Raw genomic sequence first — 18,333 nt, forward strand, 5'->3', positions numbered from 1 at the left:
TGAAGCTGTTTTGTTTTGTAATCTTTCCAAGGAGTTTTGCCTTTGATGAAAGGTTCCTATGTTTGCGGCAGCTAAATGGCACAGTGAATAGATCACTAGCCCTGAAGTCAGGAGGACCTGAGTTCAAATATGATCTCACTTAACACTTTCTAGCTGTGTGACCCTCAGCAAGTCACTTAACTTCAATTGCCTCAGCAAAAAAAAAAAAAAAAGTGTCTATATTTGGCTGATAGTTTGTCCTAAATCAAGAAGATTAGAAGGTCATGTAGATGATTCAACTTAACTGTGGGAGAGGATGATATTCCAGAGAAGAGCTGTCCTTCCCAACTGACAAGTTATTACTTTTGAGCCAAAATACATTCGAGTTCCAAAAGGACCCAGAAGCTGTCACAACAGGCCTCGGTGCAATGTTGAGGAATTCTTATTAATCCATCAGTCCAAGCAAATTGACAATATAGTCAGATGACAAGTCAAGCTATATAAGAGCTATGGTGTTTTTCATTGTTGCCTTTTTCCCTTATCAGACTTAGATCCAGCAGTTATTAGTAAGGGAGCATGATAGGTCCAGAGTCATAGGATCATGGATTTGAAATTGAAAGGACCTTAAATTTTATTTAATCTAACTCTTAGTCGCATCCTTTTTTGATAAGATGAAGAAATTGAGGTCCAGAGAGGTTAGGTTACTTGTCCAGACTTAAATCCATGGTTCATTCCACAATATATTCCCTGCAGAAGTGATTTGGATGCAGATTAAAAGTTCCTTAAAACTAAATCACTGCTTTTGGGGGAGTGTTTTTCAGAAGCCATTTTTTAAATGGGGATGAAGAAAAAGTAAATGTTGATCATTGAATCAAAGGTAAGGCTCTACAGTGAAAACATGAAATAACACTTTGGAGAAAAGTTGAGTCAGATAACGCAGCAAAATGTAAGTTAAAAGAGACTTGGATTTGGAATTGAAAACTAGGTTCCTTTTAGCCATGTGACTCTGGGAAAATGTCATTTAGTCCCTCCAGGTCTCAATTTTCTCATCTATATTTATAAAATGAGAATTCAATCAGATATCCAAGAGACCTTTCAGCACACACATGCTACCTGTGAATGAGTTGCTATGGGTATCACTCTCTTTAAAAGCTTTTGAATTTCCAGAAAATCAATTTTCACTTTTTTCATTAAAATAGAAAAGCATATGGAAGAGATCCTTGGGGGGGAGGGTGTGTTAAATAGGAGTAAAGCAAGTTAGTGGGTAGAAGTAAAGTAGAAGTGGTTAGCAGGGATAGAAAATGAGATAATATGTATATATGGGCATTATATATAGTATATAATACATATTTGTATTCATATACATTTGTATATATGTAAATATAAATATATGCATAACTAGCTTGCTTGGGATCAGGGGGATGGGAGGAGAGAGGAAGGAAGGAGGAAAAAAGAATAAAGTAAAAAAGTACATAGAGAACAAAAGAAAACTTAAAAGGAAGAAAAGAAAAAATGTATAGTTCTAAATACAATGTGTTATATTTATATGAATCCTTGAAATGTAAATTTATTGTTACATATTTTAAATCCTCTTGTATATTATATGGGCTGTGTGCCCATAACATTTTTTTTTCCTTTACCTTTTAAAATTTTCTTTTTAAGTCTTAAATTTTAAAAAATTGGTTGTCATAAAAAAGAACATAAGGGAGAAAGACACCTAGCAAAAGAGATATTTGGCAGCAAGTGTTTTGGCTTTCTCTAGTTTGTCAGCTTGACTGGATTGAGAATTACAACCTTGCCATAGTTATACTACCAATAAATAGTCAATTAGCCAGTTTTGTTACAAAAAATTTTAATGGTGAATTAGCAGAATGCTGTTCAAATACTGGACTGGCCAGAATTAAAGATAGTGCAATAGTTAGAGTGTCATTTCACATGCTTTTTAACAGTATTTTTGTAAACAAATGTGCTTCCTCACTGCACCTGGAACACAACTGTAACAATCTAAATTTTTTTGTCTCAGTTGTCATGAAAGTAGTAATATAAGTAGTTAACATAGTTGTATTCCTTGTGTTTGCAATGTTTAATTGGAACAGAGAATGGTGTTTCAGAAACTCTTAATATGTCATCCCTATTTTAGTCTTCTCTGCATGTGTAGGAGAAGTTGGAAAACTGGCAAAAAGAGATAGTGTGGCCATATTAAAAGAAAAGAGACTGAACAGCCTCTTTTTTTTTTTTATTTTTCTTTTTTCTGTTGGCTTAAGAAGTGAAAGGTTAGCTGAAGAAAGCTCATGGTTAGTGAAGATAACATTGCCTTTGTTTTTTCCCCTTGTATATGGAGCAGAAATACAAGTTGGCACAAAGTAGTTTTGGGCCAGGCTTTTGAAGACAGTTTGGGATTTGTATTGGTAGAAGGGTTAACTTTCTGCTGAAGCTAAGTTTAAAACCAGGTGCTCTTGAAAGAGTAAAATCAGAGTCTTTCCCTGGGTGATTTTAAGTGAATTAGAAAATTGGCCTTCAAATTACTCAATAATCCTTGTTTTTTTAATAGTTGGTATAATATGATGACCCTAGATTAAGATCTAAACAGTTGTTGGGGAACTCATAGTCTTGTTAATCTCATCATGCTTGATGGCATCCTAGCTAAAAAGGCAAATTCACTTGCAACAGCAAGTGAATTTACCTACTCCTCCAAAGATTCAAATAAAGAAAAACATTAAGGTTTGACAAGTCAAAATCTGAATTGTAGCAGAGGAGTGTAGAACTGAATATAGCTATTGGGTATAGAGTGCAATAGTTTTTCTCCTTTGCGTCTTTCTTGGAAATGGTCCCATACCCTGATTCCTGAATGTTTCCACACTTCCACTCTACCAAAAATTACTTCTGCAGTTCTTCTAAATCCAAGGATCTACTGGGATATTCCAGATTTTGGCACTCCACATCAGAAAAATTCACTGGTCTCAAAACCATTTGGTAGGAACTAAGATGCTGCTGAATCACTCAAGCCATTTGGCCCAAGATTTTTCTGAAAGAAGATTCTGGTTGTGAGGGATGGAGAGCAAAGGTTCCCTAGTAGTATATTCACTTAAAACATCATAGTTAAGATAGGGAGTAAGAAAGGTGTGCATATCCTATATTACTTAAGGGCTTCCCTAATGGCGGGACATACTGGAGACTGAAGCAAAGTAATACATGGCCCCTTTTCCCTTTTAGGAAAAAAATATACATAGAAATATAGTGATTGGATTTCTTGAATCTTCTAGCCTATGCTTGGAACCCAGCCTCGTCTTAGTCCTTTCCAAAAGTAAACAGAAAAAAACCCCAAACCAAAACCCATTCCCTGTGCCTTTTGAGGAAGCTTGGTACTTTATGCTAGTGGGTTCCTGTAATAGAATGGTCAGGGTTTGGCACGGAGAGTCTGTTTTAGGGAGTGAATAGATTGGAGAGGTGATGGGAATATTACCCACCTTCCACTAATGCTCTCCCACTTTAGTCTTCTTTGATTTAAGTATTTGGCCTTTTCCTTCCCTCTTTTTCTGAGACTTCTTTGTATTCCCCACCTTCCCAACTCCAGACCCAGAGATAGGTTAGATATATGCCAGTGAGAAGAAAAGGCAAAAGAATTGTCAAGACAGATAGCCATCCCCACCCTCTCCTCCCCTTCCAGTCACTCCCAAATCTGAAGCTCTAGCTTTTTTAAACACATGCCTTCCCATTCCCTCCCCTCCTTTTCTTCTCTACTCCCCTTAGCCTCTCTATTCTCTGTCCCCCTCTCCCTTCCTCCTGCAAACTTCAGGGGAAGGAGGGATTTTTATCTACCTCATTCAAGGGGCCCAGGGAGGTTGGGCTATAGGGTTATTTTGGGAACAGCTCCTCGGATCTAAAAGCCTTGTTAGGGTAGTGCTGACCTTTCCACCAGAGGAGGAGGGCAGGATCAGGAGAAGGGGGCGGGGGCTACAGGAGAGAGTCAGTCAGACCCCACACACCCACTAGAACTACGGAAGGAGCCAGCTGAGCATTGCCTGGGGAGCTCAGTACAGCCAGGGGTTCTCAGAGGGGAATTTCCCCCTTTCTGGAACTAGATGGAGAGTCATCACCCCTGTCCTTTCTCCTGTAACCTCCCCAGTGAGGTTTCTTAAAGGGACCATGCAACTTTTCCAGTCCTCTCTAGAACTGCCTCTGGAGTAAAGGGAAACTTTGGGGAACGCCTGTTAGTCTTAGAAGCAATAGTTCCTCCACTCCTCAGACTGATCCTTGAGGGAAGGGTGGACCCCCTCTCTGCCTGTCATTTACAGATAGACATACCATCACCTTGGTTCTCGGGACCTTCTGACCCCTGACAGGATTATGTTCATGCCACATTGGAACCACATCCTAAGCAAGAAGATATAGCCCTGAGCCAGGACTGGAGACAGGGTGGGGGGTGGAGCCCTAGGGCTCCCCCCCAGGCTCAAGCTGGAGGGCGGAGAGGAAGCCGGGGTCTACGATGAAATGAGCGGAGGCCGCTTTGACTTTGACGATGGTGGTGCATACTGCGGGGGCTGGCAAGATGGTAAGGCCCACGGGCACGGACTCTGCACAGGACCCAAGGGTCAGGGCGAGTATTCTGGTTCCTGGAACTTTGGCTTCGAAGTTGTGGGCATCTATACCTGGCCCAGTGGCAACACCTATGAGGGTTACTGGTGTCAAGGCAAGAGGCATGGCCTGGGGATAGAGACCAAGGGGCACTGGCTCTACAAGGGGGAGTGGACTCATGGCTTCAAGGGGCGCTATGGGACCCGGCAGAGCTCGAGCAGTGGAGCCAAGTATGAGGGCACTTGGAATAACGGACTTCAGGATGGCTATGGCACCGAAACCTATGCAGATGGAGGTATGTCAGACCTGTGTCCAGCAGAGCAGCAAAAAAAAAATGTGGAAGGGAAGAGAAAGAGGGAGTAGAGAATATTTGTCCTGAAAGAAAAAGAGAAGTTTTAGAGTGGGTCAAATTGAGGCAACTTGCTCATATATTCTGTGTATACAATTTTAATTGTCCTTATGGTTGGTAGAGTATAATAAAGAGAAATGGACAGGAATCAGGAGACTTGGTTTCCAGTCCTATCTCTACCATTAATAGTGTCTTTTTGGGCAAGCCACTTCCTCTATTTGTGTCCCAATTTTGAACCTCAGTTGAGGGGGTTGTACCAAGTGGTTCCTAAGGTCTTTTCTCTAGCTCTGATGTTATGATAATTTACTCTAACAGAAAGGGGAAGTGGTATAGATGGTTCAAAATCATGAGAAATTTTAAAATGTTCCCATTTGGGTTGAGAATGCTTGATATATTTACTTTCTATAGGCTAACATTTAAAATAGTTTGCATTCTAGGAGCATCCAATAAAGGACTCTCCATCTCTTGCTTTCTGTGAGTGTGGAAGAAGACAGGGGGAAGCCAGTCTAGCATGAAAATTTTGCTTTTGATAATCAAAAGTCATTTCAATATGTGATAGAGTACGTATGTAGGCTTGTTACTAAATATGGACTTGCATTTTCAAGGAGGTATACTCGCAAATTTGTATGTATGCTCTGTTTGTACCCACATATTGTGCATGTATGGATATGAGGGGTACTTCATTGATTCAGGAATATTGTGTAATGAGAAAGTATCAATGAACCTAGATGAGTAGAAAATGTGCTAAGTTCAGGATATGTCTGTTGAGAAGTATTCAACAAGAGACTTCTAGCAACTACATTTTACTCTTTCCTTTACCAGTGAGAAAGTAGGCTATATGCTAATGGGACCATCTTGGCTTAAGTAAAATACTATGTGATATGTGTAAAGTTAGATCCATCTGTTTTGGGAAATATCTTATTTCCATTACCAATCCATCAATCCTTCTTTATTGAGATCCTGTTGCATCTGACCTCGTATTCAACATTATAAGGAATAAAAAGATGGTTAAAGAAGTCTCTTTAAGACATAAGGTTAGTTTGAGCAGATAAGATTGATTCTCATCTTTGCATGTGTGTTATACTTTACATGTATATAACCCTTTACAGTTTAGTCAGCTAATCAAGCACACTTCACAAACTTTCATTTACACTCTTCTTTGATCCTTACAATAACCTTATGAGACAAATATCTCCATTTGAGAGATAAGGAAATAGCTCAGAGAGGGAATCTGACTTGCCCATAGTCGCCAGTCCAGTAAGCGATGGAGCCAGGGCTGGAACCTAGATTTTCCAAGTCCAGTGCTCTTTTTGTGCTCCATCCTATGTAGAAAAATATAATCAATCTTCAGAAAACACCACCGATAACTAGATTTATAAGTTGTGCTACCCAATCATTTCTCCTTCATCATTACCTGTCCTTCAGCAGTTATTCCTTGGGCTATATATTTCAATAGTGGTTCAGAATGTTGCTCCGTGAGAGTTTTTTTTTTTTTTTTTTTTAAGGTACCTACAAAGTTGAGAGAAAACTCTGATCCTAAGGCTTGCTACCAGTTGGTTAGGGCAGCATTCCTTCCTGCTATGACCATATATAGCAAGCCTAAAAAAAGCTGCTGATTGGGGGGAGGCACAGAATCCACACTTGAAAATCAACTTTTCAGTTATATGCTGCCATCCTTATGGCATTTCAGAGGTTCTCTTGGAACTCAGTGTGCTTCATAGATCAAATCATGGAATGTCAGAGCTGAAAATGTCTTTAAAACATAGGATGTTGTTTAAAAAGAATGTTAGAAATATTTTAGCCCAATGTCCTAAATTTATAGTTGAGAAATCTGAGGCCCAGAAGAAAGGAAGTAATTTAACCAACGTCACAGCAACAGCACCTACTATGTGCAAGCCACTGGTGCTATGAAGTTAAAAGAGTAGTGTATGTTTTCATAACACTTACATTCTATTGAGTAATATAATATATAAATGATGAAAGCAGAAAAAATACATAGTATTTTAAGGCAGAACAAATAGGCTTAAAAAATTATTCTCAACAACTGTGATAGGTAGGTGCTATGGGTATTATCTCCATTTTACAGAGAAGCAAGACTCAGAGAAGTGACCCAACTTGTTTTCTTTTTTTTTTTTTATTATAGCTTTTCATTTACAAGATATATTCATGAGTAATTTTTCAGCATTGATAATTGCAAAACCTTTTTGTTCCAGTTTTTCTCTTCCTTCCCCCCACCCTTCCCCCATGTATTGACCAATACATGTAAAATATGTTAAAGTATAAGTTAAATACAATATATGTATGCATGCCCAAACAGTTATTTTGCTGTACAAAAAGAGTCGGACTTTGAAATAGTGTAAAATTAACCTGTGGAGGAAATAAAAAATGCAGGCAGACAAAAATAGAGGGATTGGAAATTCTATGTAGTGATTCATAGTCATCTCCCAGAGTTCTTTCACTGGGTATAGCTGGTTCAGTTCATTACTGCTCTATTGGAACTGATTTGGTTCATCTCATTGTTGGAGAGGGCCACATCTATCAGAATTGATCATCATATAGTATTGTTGTTGAAGTATACAACGATCTCCTGGTTCTGCTCATTTCACTCAGCATCAGTTCATGTAAGTCTCTCCAGGCCTTTCTGAAATCATCTGTTGGTCATTTCTTACAGAACAATAATATTCCATAACATTCATATACCACATAGTTATTCAGCCATTCTCCAATTGAGGGGCATCCACTCAGTTTCCAGTTTCTGGCCACTACAAAGAGGGCTGCTGCAAACATTCTTGCACATACAGGTCCCTTTTCCTTCTTTAAGATCTCTTTGGGATACAAGCCCAGTAGTAGCACTGCTGGGTCAAAGAGTATGCACAGTTTGATAATTTTTTGAGCATAGTTCCAAATTGCTCTCCAGAATGGCTGAATGTATTAACAATTCCACCACCAATGTATCAGCGTCCCAGTTTTTCCCCCATCCCCTCTAGCATTCATCATTATCCTTCCCTGTCATTCTAGCCAATCTGACAGGTGTGTCATGGTATCTCAGAGTTGTCTTAGTTTGCATTTCTCTGATTAATAATGACTTGGAGAATCTTTTCAAATGGCTAGAAATCCAACTTGTTTTAAATCACACAAGGTAGTAGGTGTCTGAAGGGGAATATGTACAAAAATAAGTAAACTATGTGGGAATATGATAAGGGAGAAAGCAAGAATACTTGGAGGAGATCAGGGAAAGCTTCACAGCTGAGCTGAGCCTCAAAAAAATGGAAACTTGTGAGAGGCAGAGGTGAGGAGAGAAGGCATGAGGGAACATAGAGATAAAAGGAGATGGTGGGGAGGAGAAAGAATAGGACAGAATAAGTAAGGGAAAGAGGGAATGAGGGAAAGGAGAAAATAGGGGAAGAAAAAAGAAGATGAGAATGGAGGAAAAGAGAGCTTGATTTTGATTCTTGGGAAAATCCTACAATGGATCATTAAAGACAATAGTTGTTGAACTTCTAGAAAGGAAAATGGTTCTTCATCAAGAAGAGGTCCTACCTGGGGCAGCTAAGTGATACAATGGATAGAATACCAATCCTTGAGTCAGGAGGATCTGAGTTCAAATGTGATCCTAGATAGTTAGTATCTGTGTTTCCCTGAGCAAGCACTTAACCTTTTTTGCCTCAAAAAACAAAAACAAAACAAAACAAAAAACAAAGAACAGGTCATGCCTAATTAAACCCATGTCTTTTTAATAGACTTATCAAACTAATAATGTGAATATAGTTTATCTAGATCTTATCAACATTTTCTCCTTTTTTGCACATTGAAATGGATTTTTATTGAATCCTAAATTACAGAGCAGAAATAAACTGCTTTTATTATATATGTGTGTGTGTGTGTACATATATATATATACATACATATATATATTTTTTATTATAACTTTTTATATACAAAACATATGCATGGATAATTTTTTTCAATTTAGGGAGTTAAATATTTTCTTTTTTTTGCCTTTTTAAAATTAATTTTATAATTATAACATTTTTTTGACAGTACATATGCATAGGTAATTTTTTACAACATTATCCCTTGTACTCCCTTCTGTTCCGAATTTTTCCCCACCTTCCCTCCACCCCCTCCCCTAGATGGCAGGCATTCCCATATATATTAAATATCTTATAGTATATCCTAGGTACAATATATATATATATATATATATATATACATGCAGAACCGAATTTTGTTGTTGTTTGTTGTTGCAAAGGAAGAATTGGATTCGGAAGCTAAAAATAATCTGGGGAGAAAAACAAAAAATGCTCACAGTTTACACTCATTTCCCAGTGTTCCTTTTCTGGATGTAGCTGATTCTGTCTATCATTGATCAATTGGAATTGGATTAGCTCTTCTCTATGTTGAAGATATCCACTTCCACCAGAATACATCCTTGTACAGTATCATTGTTGAAGTGTATAATGATCTCCTAGTTCTGCTTGTTTCACTCAGCATCAATTGATGTAAGTCTCTCCAAGCCTCTCTGGCTTCATCCTGTTGGTCATTTCTTACAGAATAATAATATTCCATAACATCCATACACCATAATTTATTCAGCCATTCTCCAATTGGTGGGTATCCCTTCAATTTCCAGTTTCTAGCCACTACAAAAAGGGCTGCCACAAACATTTTGGCACATACAGGTCCCTTTCCCTTCTTTAGTATTTTCTTGGGACATAAGCCCAGTAGTAGCACTGCTGGATCAAAGGGTATGCACAGTTTGATAACTTTTTGAGCATAGTTCCAAATTGCTCTCCAGAATGGTTGGATCCGTTCACAACTCCACCAATAAAGCATCAGTGTCCCAATTTTCCCACATCCCCTCCAACATTCATTATCTTTTCCTGATTTCTTTTATACAGTCCTATATTCCTTTTATACAGTTAGATGGTTTAACATCAACATGGGGAGGAAGTCACAAGTGGAGTGCCTTAGGGCTTTGTGCTTTACCCTGCGAGATTTAACATTTAGATTGGTCACTTGGATAAAAGCATAGATGACATCTCATCAGATGGATAGCAAAGGAGAGATGGCCAACAGTAAATGACAGTCAAGATGCAAAAAGATTCATGAAGATTTTAACAGACTAGAAAATTGGGTTTGATCTAGAAAGATGAATTGAATATTGACAAATGTAAAGTTTTGTACTTAGGTACCAACCCCTCCTCCCACCCAAACAAAAACAAAAACCTAAAACAAAAAACTTCAAGCCAAAACCATCACAATTACCAAGATAGAGAAAGCAAACATCATGGTTCTAAAAAAGGATTCAGGAATCTTAGTGGACTTCATATTCGATATGAGTTAGTTTGATTTGGAATCTAAAAAAGCTAATACAAACTTGGACTTTAAAAGGGGGGTATAGTTCTCCTGTACTCTGTCATCTTAATTTCTCATTTTGGATGATTATATGTAGTTGTAGGCACCATGGCTTAAATACAGTGATAAACTAGAAAGTATTTGAAAAAAGACAACCAGGGTGGTGGAAGACTTAAGTCTATGACATATGAGGATCCTGTAAAGGGACTGGACATCTTTAGTGTAAAGAGAAGACTTAAGGATAACATGATAGCTCTCTTTCAGTATTTGAGGGGCTGCCCTCTATGGGAGGATTAGATTTGTTCTGTTTGCAGAACCAGAAACAATAGATAGAAGGTGAAAAGAGGCAAATTTTGCCTCACAATGGAATGGAAGGAAGGTTAGGGAACAAGTATTTATTAAGCATCTATCATGTGCCAAATGTTGTGTAAAGAACTTCACAAATATTATCTCATTTAATCCTCACAACACTTGGGAAGTAGGTACTATTATTAAAGTAATATATTTGATGATTGAGAAAACTGAAATAGAAAGAGGTTAAGTGACTTTCCTAGGGTCACACAGTTAGTGTAAGTCTGAGGCTGAATTTGAACTTGGGTCATTCTGACTCCAGGCTCAGAACTCTATACAGTATTCCATTTACTTCCCCAAAATAGAGTGGTTGACTTTCAGAGATGGTGGGTTCTCACTCCTTAGAGGTCTTCAGGCAGAGGATGGGAGATCACTTGTCAGATATGTTATAGTGGGGGTGACTTTTGAATAGTTGACTAGGTGACAGCTGAAGTTTCTTCAAACTCCCAGAAGCTTTGATTTTGTGTTGATTGTGATTGTAAATTATGAAAATGCATGGAGAGAGAGTGTTGATTTGGGAAGAAAGGCAGTAATCCATTTTGGCTAGAATGTAGATATGAGTGCATTTTTACAATCAACCCTCATCTGTTCTGATAGCCCTCCTCTGAAAACATTCCAGAAGCATATCCTTTCTAAAATATGATGCCTGGAACAGAACAGAATTTTCCAGATGTTGTCTGGCCAGGGAAGAATATAATAGGATTATCATCTCCCTCATATTAAACATTATGTCTCCCTTAATGCAACCTGGAATAACAGTAACCTTCTTGATAGCCTTGTTACACTACTGACTCATGAGCTTGCCATCTGTTTAAAAACTCTGGATTTCCTTCATCTGAACATCTAACAGTGGCTCTCTCAACTTCTTGAAAAGCTGGTTTGTTTTGGAATATAAATGAAAGCTTTGCTTTTATCCCTCTTAAATTTTATTCTCTAAGACTTGGCCCCTTGTTCTATCCATATTGTCCACTAGAACAGAATAAAAGACTTGGTGAAATCATTGACTAAATTATTAATATAATAATAGAGCCACAAACATATTCCTGGGGCACTCTGCTGAAGCCACATTTCCAAGTTTACATCAACCTATTAATGATGACTCTTTGGATCTGATCATTTATACAGCTCTAATTGTACTATCATCTATTCCACATGTATCTGTATTATCCACTAGAATAGGAGATTTGGTGAAATTATTGATTAAAATGTAGGTCTGTAGTGTCTACAGTTTCTCCCAGGCAGGTTACATTGGAGAGAGAAAGATGTGTGCATGTGTACACACACACATACACACACACACACACACACACACACACACACACACACACACACACATAGAGACAAAAAAAGAAGAAAAAGAAAAAGAAAGAAGGAAGAAGACAAAAAAGACAAGGAAGGAAGGAAGGAAAGAGGGAGGGAGAGAAAATTTGATGGTACAGTCAGATAATGAATTGCAGGATTGAAATTACTAGTTAGAGTGGGATTAAAACTTCCCAAGAACTGTCTGTCCTCTGACTTGTTCCTTACTTGACATACCTCAAGGAAGAAGCTAGGACTTTATATCTTCAGGAGAGCCTGGGAGGTCTAGGAGGTGGAATTGTGCTGTTCCCCTGCTCTTGGATACCTAACTGCATTAGAGTAGCTTCTCTTTTCTCTTTTGTTTTCTCTCCCTCCTCTTTCCTTCTACCCATGAGGCCTTCTGGGCTAGAGCTACCAAAAAAACAAAAAAAAAAAAAAGAAAATTTTGTAAGAATCTGATTCCCATAATCTTCCCCATCTTGCTTTGGTGGAAAACTGAAAACTAACTTATTCAATTCAATTCAGCTCACCAAATGTAATGTGCTTGGTGCTTGAGATACAGAAATAAACTTGTATATATATAGTCCCTGCTCTTGAGAAGCTTATAATCTAGTAAGAGGGATGAGACAAAAAATAACAATAATAGTTAACATTTTTATAGAACTTCAAGGATTTCAAAGTTCTTTAGGTAAGTTGGCAAAACTTAAGGTAAGTTATGCAAAACAACCCTATAAGGTAGGTGCTATCTTATCCCTGTTTTTCACAAAACATAAATGAGGTCAAAAGAGATTGAGTGACTTGCCCAGGATCACACAGCTAGTATATGAGACAGAATTTTAATTCAGGTCTTGCAGATTCCAAGTCTAACATTTCATTCATGCTACCATTTAGCTGCCTCAAATCATATTATGATATACACAGACTTTTGTAATTTAAGTTATAATTGCATTTGTTCAGTCACTTCAGTCCTATCTAATTCTGGAGTGGTTTGCCATTTCCCTCTCCAGTTCATTTGACAGACGAGGAAACTGAGGCAAACAGGGTAAAGTGACTTGCCCAGCATAACGCAGGTAGTAAATGTTTGAGGTCACATTTGAACTCAGCACCTTATTCACTGTTCCACCTGGATGCCCTATAATTGCTTGAGAGAGGTCCAAATAAAGTGGCATTTATAGAGGGAGAGATGATTTGTTTCTGGGAATTTAGTGGGGACAATCAAAGAAAATTCTCTTCTAGTTTAGTCAGAGGTGTCTAGAAATTGGCTAAGTTCACAGGTGGAATCATTCTGTCCAGAAAGTCCTTCATCTCTGCCTCTTAGAAGTTAGAAATCAAGAATATTTGCTTTTTAAAACACTTTCATATTCATCTGATTTGAGTTACCTACCAGGTATAACATTGGAGCAAAAATTACAAGGTTATACTAGACTGTAAGAACAGGATTTTGAAATTTAAAGCATGATGGGCCCCTAAGAAGAGATCACCTAGTTCAACTCATCATTTCTCAGATGATGAAACTGAAAATTAAGTCTCTTTCATATGATTCAATAGTAAGCACAAAGTTATATAGTAAATACTTGATGTTGTTGAGTAAGTGAAAATTCCCATTATTTGGATAAGAAAACCAAGACTCAAGAGAGTGAGACTTTAACCTCTCATCCTTCCCCCAAATAATGAATTTATTCTTAATATTTAGACCATGAATGGGAGAAGAATTTTCAATTACATGGTAATGTGAGCTTTATAAATATAGTCAACGTTTCTTTTTTCTTCAATAATTAAGTATTTTATTTTTCTAAATACATGTAGACATAATTTTCAGCATTTTTGTAAGACTTTGTGTTCCAAATTTTTTCTCCCTTTCTCCCTTACCTCCTTCCTCCCAAAGACAGCAAGCAGTATGACAGAGGTTACACATGTACAACTTTTAAAAACGTATCTCTGTATTTATCATGTTGTACAAGGAAAATCAGACCAAAAAGGAAAAAGCTACAAGAAAGAAAAAGCCAGAAAGGTGAAAATATTATGCTTTGATCTACATTCAGTCTCCATAGTTAGTTCTCTCTTTGTATGAGGATGACATTTTCCGTTCCAAGTTATTGGAATTGTCTTGAATCATCACATTGCTGAGAAGAGCCAAGTCTATCAAATTCACATAATTTTGTTGTTGCTGTGTACAATGTTCTCCTGTTTTTGCTTACTTCCCTTGGTATCAGGTCATGTAAATATTTCAAGGCTTTTCTGAAATCATCCTGTTCATCATTTCTTATAGAATAATAATATTCTATAACATTCATATACCATAATTTATTCAGCCATTCTCCAACTGATGGGCATCCATTCAGTTTCTAGTTCTTTGCCACTATAAAAAGAACTGCTACAAACTTTTTTACACATGTGGGTCCTTTTCCTTCTTTTATGATCTTTTTGGGACACTGACCCAGTAGTGGCACTGTTAGATCAAAGTTTTATATCCCTTTGGGTATAGTTTCAAATTGCTATTCAGAATGGTTGAATCTTTTCACAACTTCACCAACAATGTAGTCAACATTTCTATATGACTATATTTACAAAGTGCTTTAAAAAGTTTGACGGTTGTTATTTGTCCTTTGTTCTTGAAGAGAACCAGGACATCAGTGAAGAGATTCTATGACATGCAAATGAATTGGATTTAAGTGAGGGAAGGTTCTGCAGCACCAGTTTCACTTTCTCTTCCAGAGCCATCTGGGTCCAGTGGGAAGATTTATATCAGAAAGACTGAAGATGGTCCTAGATGTAGTGGGAGATCTTGGCCTTTTTAACTTTAAAAAGATTATCTCATTTGATTCTTATAAGCTGGTGAGATTGGTACAAATATTATCCTTTTATGCTGTGGAAATTGAGGCCTAGAGAAGAGAAATGATTTCTCTAAGGATATATAGCAAATATAGAATATAGAATAGCTATAACTAGAATCTGAATTCGGGTATGTTTTAGGTTTTGATTTTTTTAAAAATTATACTGTTAATTGTTTTTGCTTTTAATACCGTAGATATTTCACTGTAACCCTTCCCCACAATAGAATCTGTCCTAATAACAAAGAAAAAAATTGCTAAAGCCAATAGACACAATGATTGCAGCTGTTGGAGCTGTTATACATTATTACACATGTATATAAACATACACTTGTATGTAAAGCATAATATACATTGCATATATGAAATATGTATCTATATATCTGTCTATACATATAAATATACATATACAGGGGATACATATATGTATACATGCATATTTGTGTGTGTATATGTGTATACACGCATACACACACACATTCTTTGAAATAGGTAACACCACCATTACCTCCTGCCTACCTTTATAGTGAAAGGTTGAAGGTATGTTTCTTTATAAGAAATCCAGAATCAAGATTGTTCATTACATTTCATATATTTTTGCTATTGTTATAATCTGCATTCTTGTTGTCACTGTTTTATACCATTTTCTTGCATCTGCTTTCTTTTCCCACTATGCATTACTTCATACAAATGTTCCTGTGCTTTTCCAAAGTCCTCATATTTATTGTTTCTCTCATCCCAGTAATATTCCATTATATTCCTATGCTCAATTTGTTTAGTCATTTCCTAGTCAATGGCACCCATTTTTCTTTATCTTCTTTTTTGGGTAGTTCCAAAGTGTTACTGTGAATATTTTGTTATATCCAAGATATTTCTCTATTTGACCTCCTGGGAATATTTGCCTAATAATTAGATGAGTTGGTCAAAAGTTCTAAGCAATTTAATCTCTTTGCAAATTAATTTCCAGGTTGGTTGGACCAATAAATAGCCCAACAAGCCAGTATATTTATGTGCTACTCTTCCTCTAGGACCTCCAGTACTGTGTTTTGATATCTTCATCAAGGAATCCAGGTCTTCTTTAAAGTCCAAGGTTCTTGCCCTTACATCTTTCTGCCTTCCTGTCATACTCTCAAACCATATTTCCCACAGGCAAGTCATTTCCCCAATTTAATTATGAGGCTCTGCCAAGGAGAGTAACTTTTTTATTTGCTTCTAAAGTAGATGGGACTAGAGGGGAAGTGTGTCTTTAACCCTGGAGAAGAGTCAAGTCAGGGTTCAGGATGTATTTCTAAACTTAGCAGATTTAGAATTGGCAAGAACCTTAGGGATTATATGGTACAATACTCTTATTTTGCAAATGGAAAAACTGAGACCTAGAGAGACTGACATGCTTAAAGATATATAGGGATTATAAAACAGTTCCTCTGATTCATTTTTTTTCTGCTACACTGACCTAACATGGTCTTTCAGTTTAACCGAAGACCCATAAGACCTTTAGGGAGGCAGGGTGCTATAAGGGGAAAAGCACTAGCCTGGAAGTTTAATTTGTCCCAGGCCATGTCAGCTGCAGTCTCAAAGTTGTCAGCACTCTGTTTGGGGCAGGGGATAGGGAAGATGTCAGTCTCATTCTCAAGTATTCTGTAAGGTGTGATGGATAATTAATTAAAGATTGTCTGCAAGCCAAAGAGTATTGGAGCCATGAGGTCCTAGAGCCAGAGCTCTCCTCCCCATAATATGCAACCCAATCCTTTCTACTCAGAGGGTAAAAATAGCCCAAATCAGCCTTGTTGCTTTGGGTGGCATGCAGGAGTCTCTTCAAGCCAGAGGGTGTTGACTTTCAGCACAGGCAGTTTTAGATGGGAAATGAAAGGTTGATCCTAGGCTTTTTAGATAGCAACAGAAACTTTTTGCCTGCATGAACATTCCTCATGGAGCATGGTGGAAAGGCCAGCTGGATTTGGAGCCAAGAGAACTGAATTTGAGTCCCAGTTCTGTCACAAATTCATGCTCTTGGGAAAGTCACTTCTTTTATCTCCTCAGCTGAAAAATGTAGATTAATACCCTCTTAGTGAATGTGCTGATGAATGTGAATGCTTCCTTTTAACCCTTTGGAGTCCTGTGTCTAAGTTCTATGCTAATTAAGGAATGAGGTGATGTTAGAAAGGGTTCTGTGGATCATTTCCCATCTTTAGCCACTCATCACTCAGCCCTGCTCCTGACAAGAGCCAGGCCATGTCCTTGTCATGAGCCTGAGTTTGCTTGCTGTGTGAACTCCAGATGCCCTAATGTGAACTTCTGATCATACAGCCTTATTCCAGGGTCATGACAGGATTTTAATCAAATTGCTCATTTTTGTGTCATATGCACTTCCATTTTAACATCAGAAAATCTGAGTTGAAATGTATCTCAAAAACTATCTTTGTTTGTCTTCTATTGTGAGAGAGTCCACCCCACTGGGAACATGATAGAGCTATTGTCAGACCAAATCTATAATATTATAATCCATTCTAAGGGTCACATCTTAGAAAGGACGTTGATAAATCAGAGAATCTTCTGAAACAAGCCCTAGTTTCTGCCATATAAGGATCTGTTTAAATAACTGGGGAAGATGAGATATGCTAGTTGTCTTCAAGGGCTTAAAAGTCTATCCATATGAAAAATAAATTAAATTTGTCCTGCTTGACCTCAGAAAGTTTAACAAGAAGCAGTGCATGGAATTGGTGAAGAGAGATTTGAGCTTTTGAAAAAAGGAAAAACAAACAATTACAACTAACCAGAATAGAGTAGGCTGTCTTGTAAAGAAGAGCATTCCCCATCACTGAGTTTTTCAAGTAGAAGCGGGTGAACAGTTTTTGGGTATATTGTAGGGGAGACTTTTGTTCAGGTATGAGTTGGAAATGATGGCCTATAAGGTCCTTTCCAGTTCTGAGATTCTGTGATTGCCTAGCAAGGGACCCAGTCTCTACTTCATCATCTCTGCTTCCTGAGGTAGCTCACTCTACTTTTGGATAGCCCTCATTGCCAAGAAGCTTCATCTTATGTGGAGCCAAAAAAATGTCTACAACTTCTAGCCTTTGCCTCGAGTTCTGCTTTCTATAGCCAAGAAGAAAGAGTCTAATCCCTTCTCTGTGTGATAGCCCTTTAAATACTTGAAGATAGCTTTCATGTCTTTTCCCCAGCCATTCTTCTCTTCTCTAGGCAATATAGCCTTATTATGTTTTATCTAATCCTAATATGGTGTCGTCTCCAGTCCTGGGAGCACTTTTTTGTATCCAGTTCAATTTAAAAGCATCCTTCCTAAAATTTGGTATCTCAAAGTAGATAGGTATGGCTTTACTAAAACAGCAATTATTGCCCATCATATTCAGGATACTGTAACTCTTTTAGTAAGTAATGCCTAATATTTGTTACATTTTGGGGTTGCTAGGTTACATTGTTGAATCCTACTGATTCAAAGAAAGAAAGAAAGAAAGAAAGAAAGAAAGAAAGAAAGAAAGAACTAAATATAGGATGATAGATTAGACCTGAAAAAGAGTTCAGATTATCTAACCATACTTCTATTCAAAGCATGAATCTCTAATGGACAGGTAA

General features: G+C 37.5%; 1 protein-coding gene across 1 annotated transcript in view; it reads left to right on the forward strand.

Annotated features, from left to right (window-relative positions):
* The first annotated feature begins 3,963 nt into the window (after positions 1-3,963).
* JPH2 (junctophilin 2) overlaps positions 3,964-18,333 on the forward strand; it is a 51,677-nt gene continuing 37,307 nt past the window's right edge. The window contains exon 1 of the mRNA XM_074288536.1: positions 3,964-4,849. Within this exon, the coding sequence (XP_074144637.1) occupies positions 4,471-4,849 (379 nt within the window). The 5' untranslated portion in view covers positions 3,964-4,470. The remainder of the gene's footprint in view (positions 4,850-18,333) is intronic.

This window comes from Sminthopsis crassicaudata, chromosome 2 (assembly GCF_048593235.1).
Source record: "Sminthopsis crassicaudata isolate SCR6 chromosome 2, ASM4859323v1, whole genome shotgun sequence".
In the NCBI taxonomy this organism is placed as follows: domain Eukaryota; kingdom Metazoa; phylum Chordata; class Mammalia; order Dasyuromorphia; family Dasyuridae; genus Sminthopsis; species Sminthopsis crassicaudata.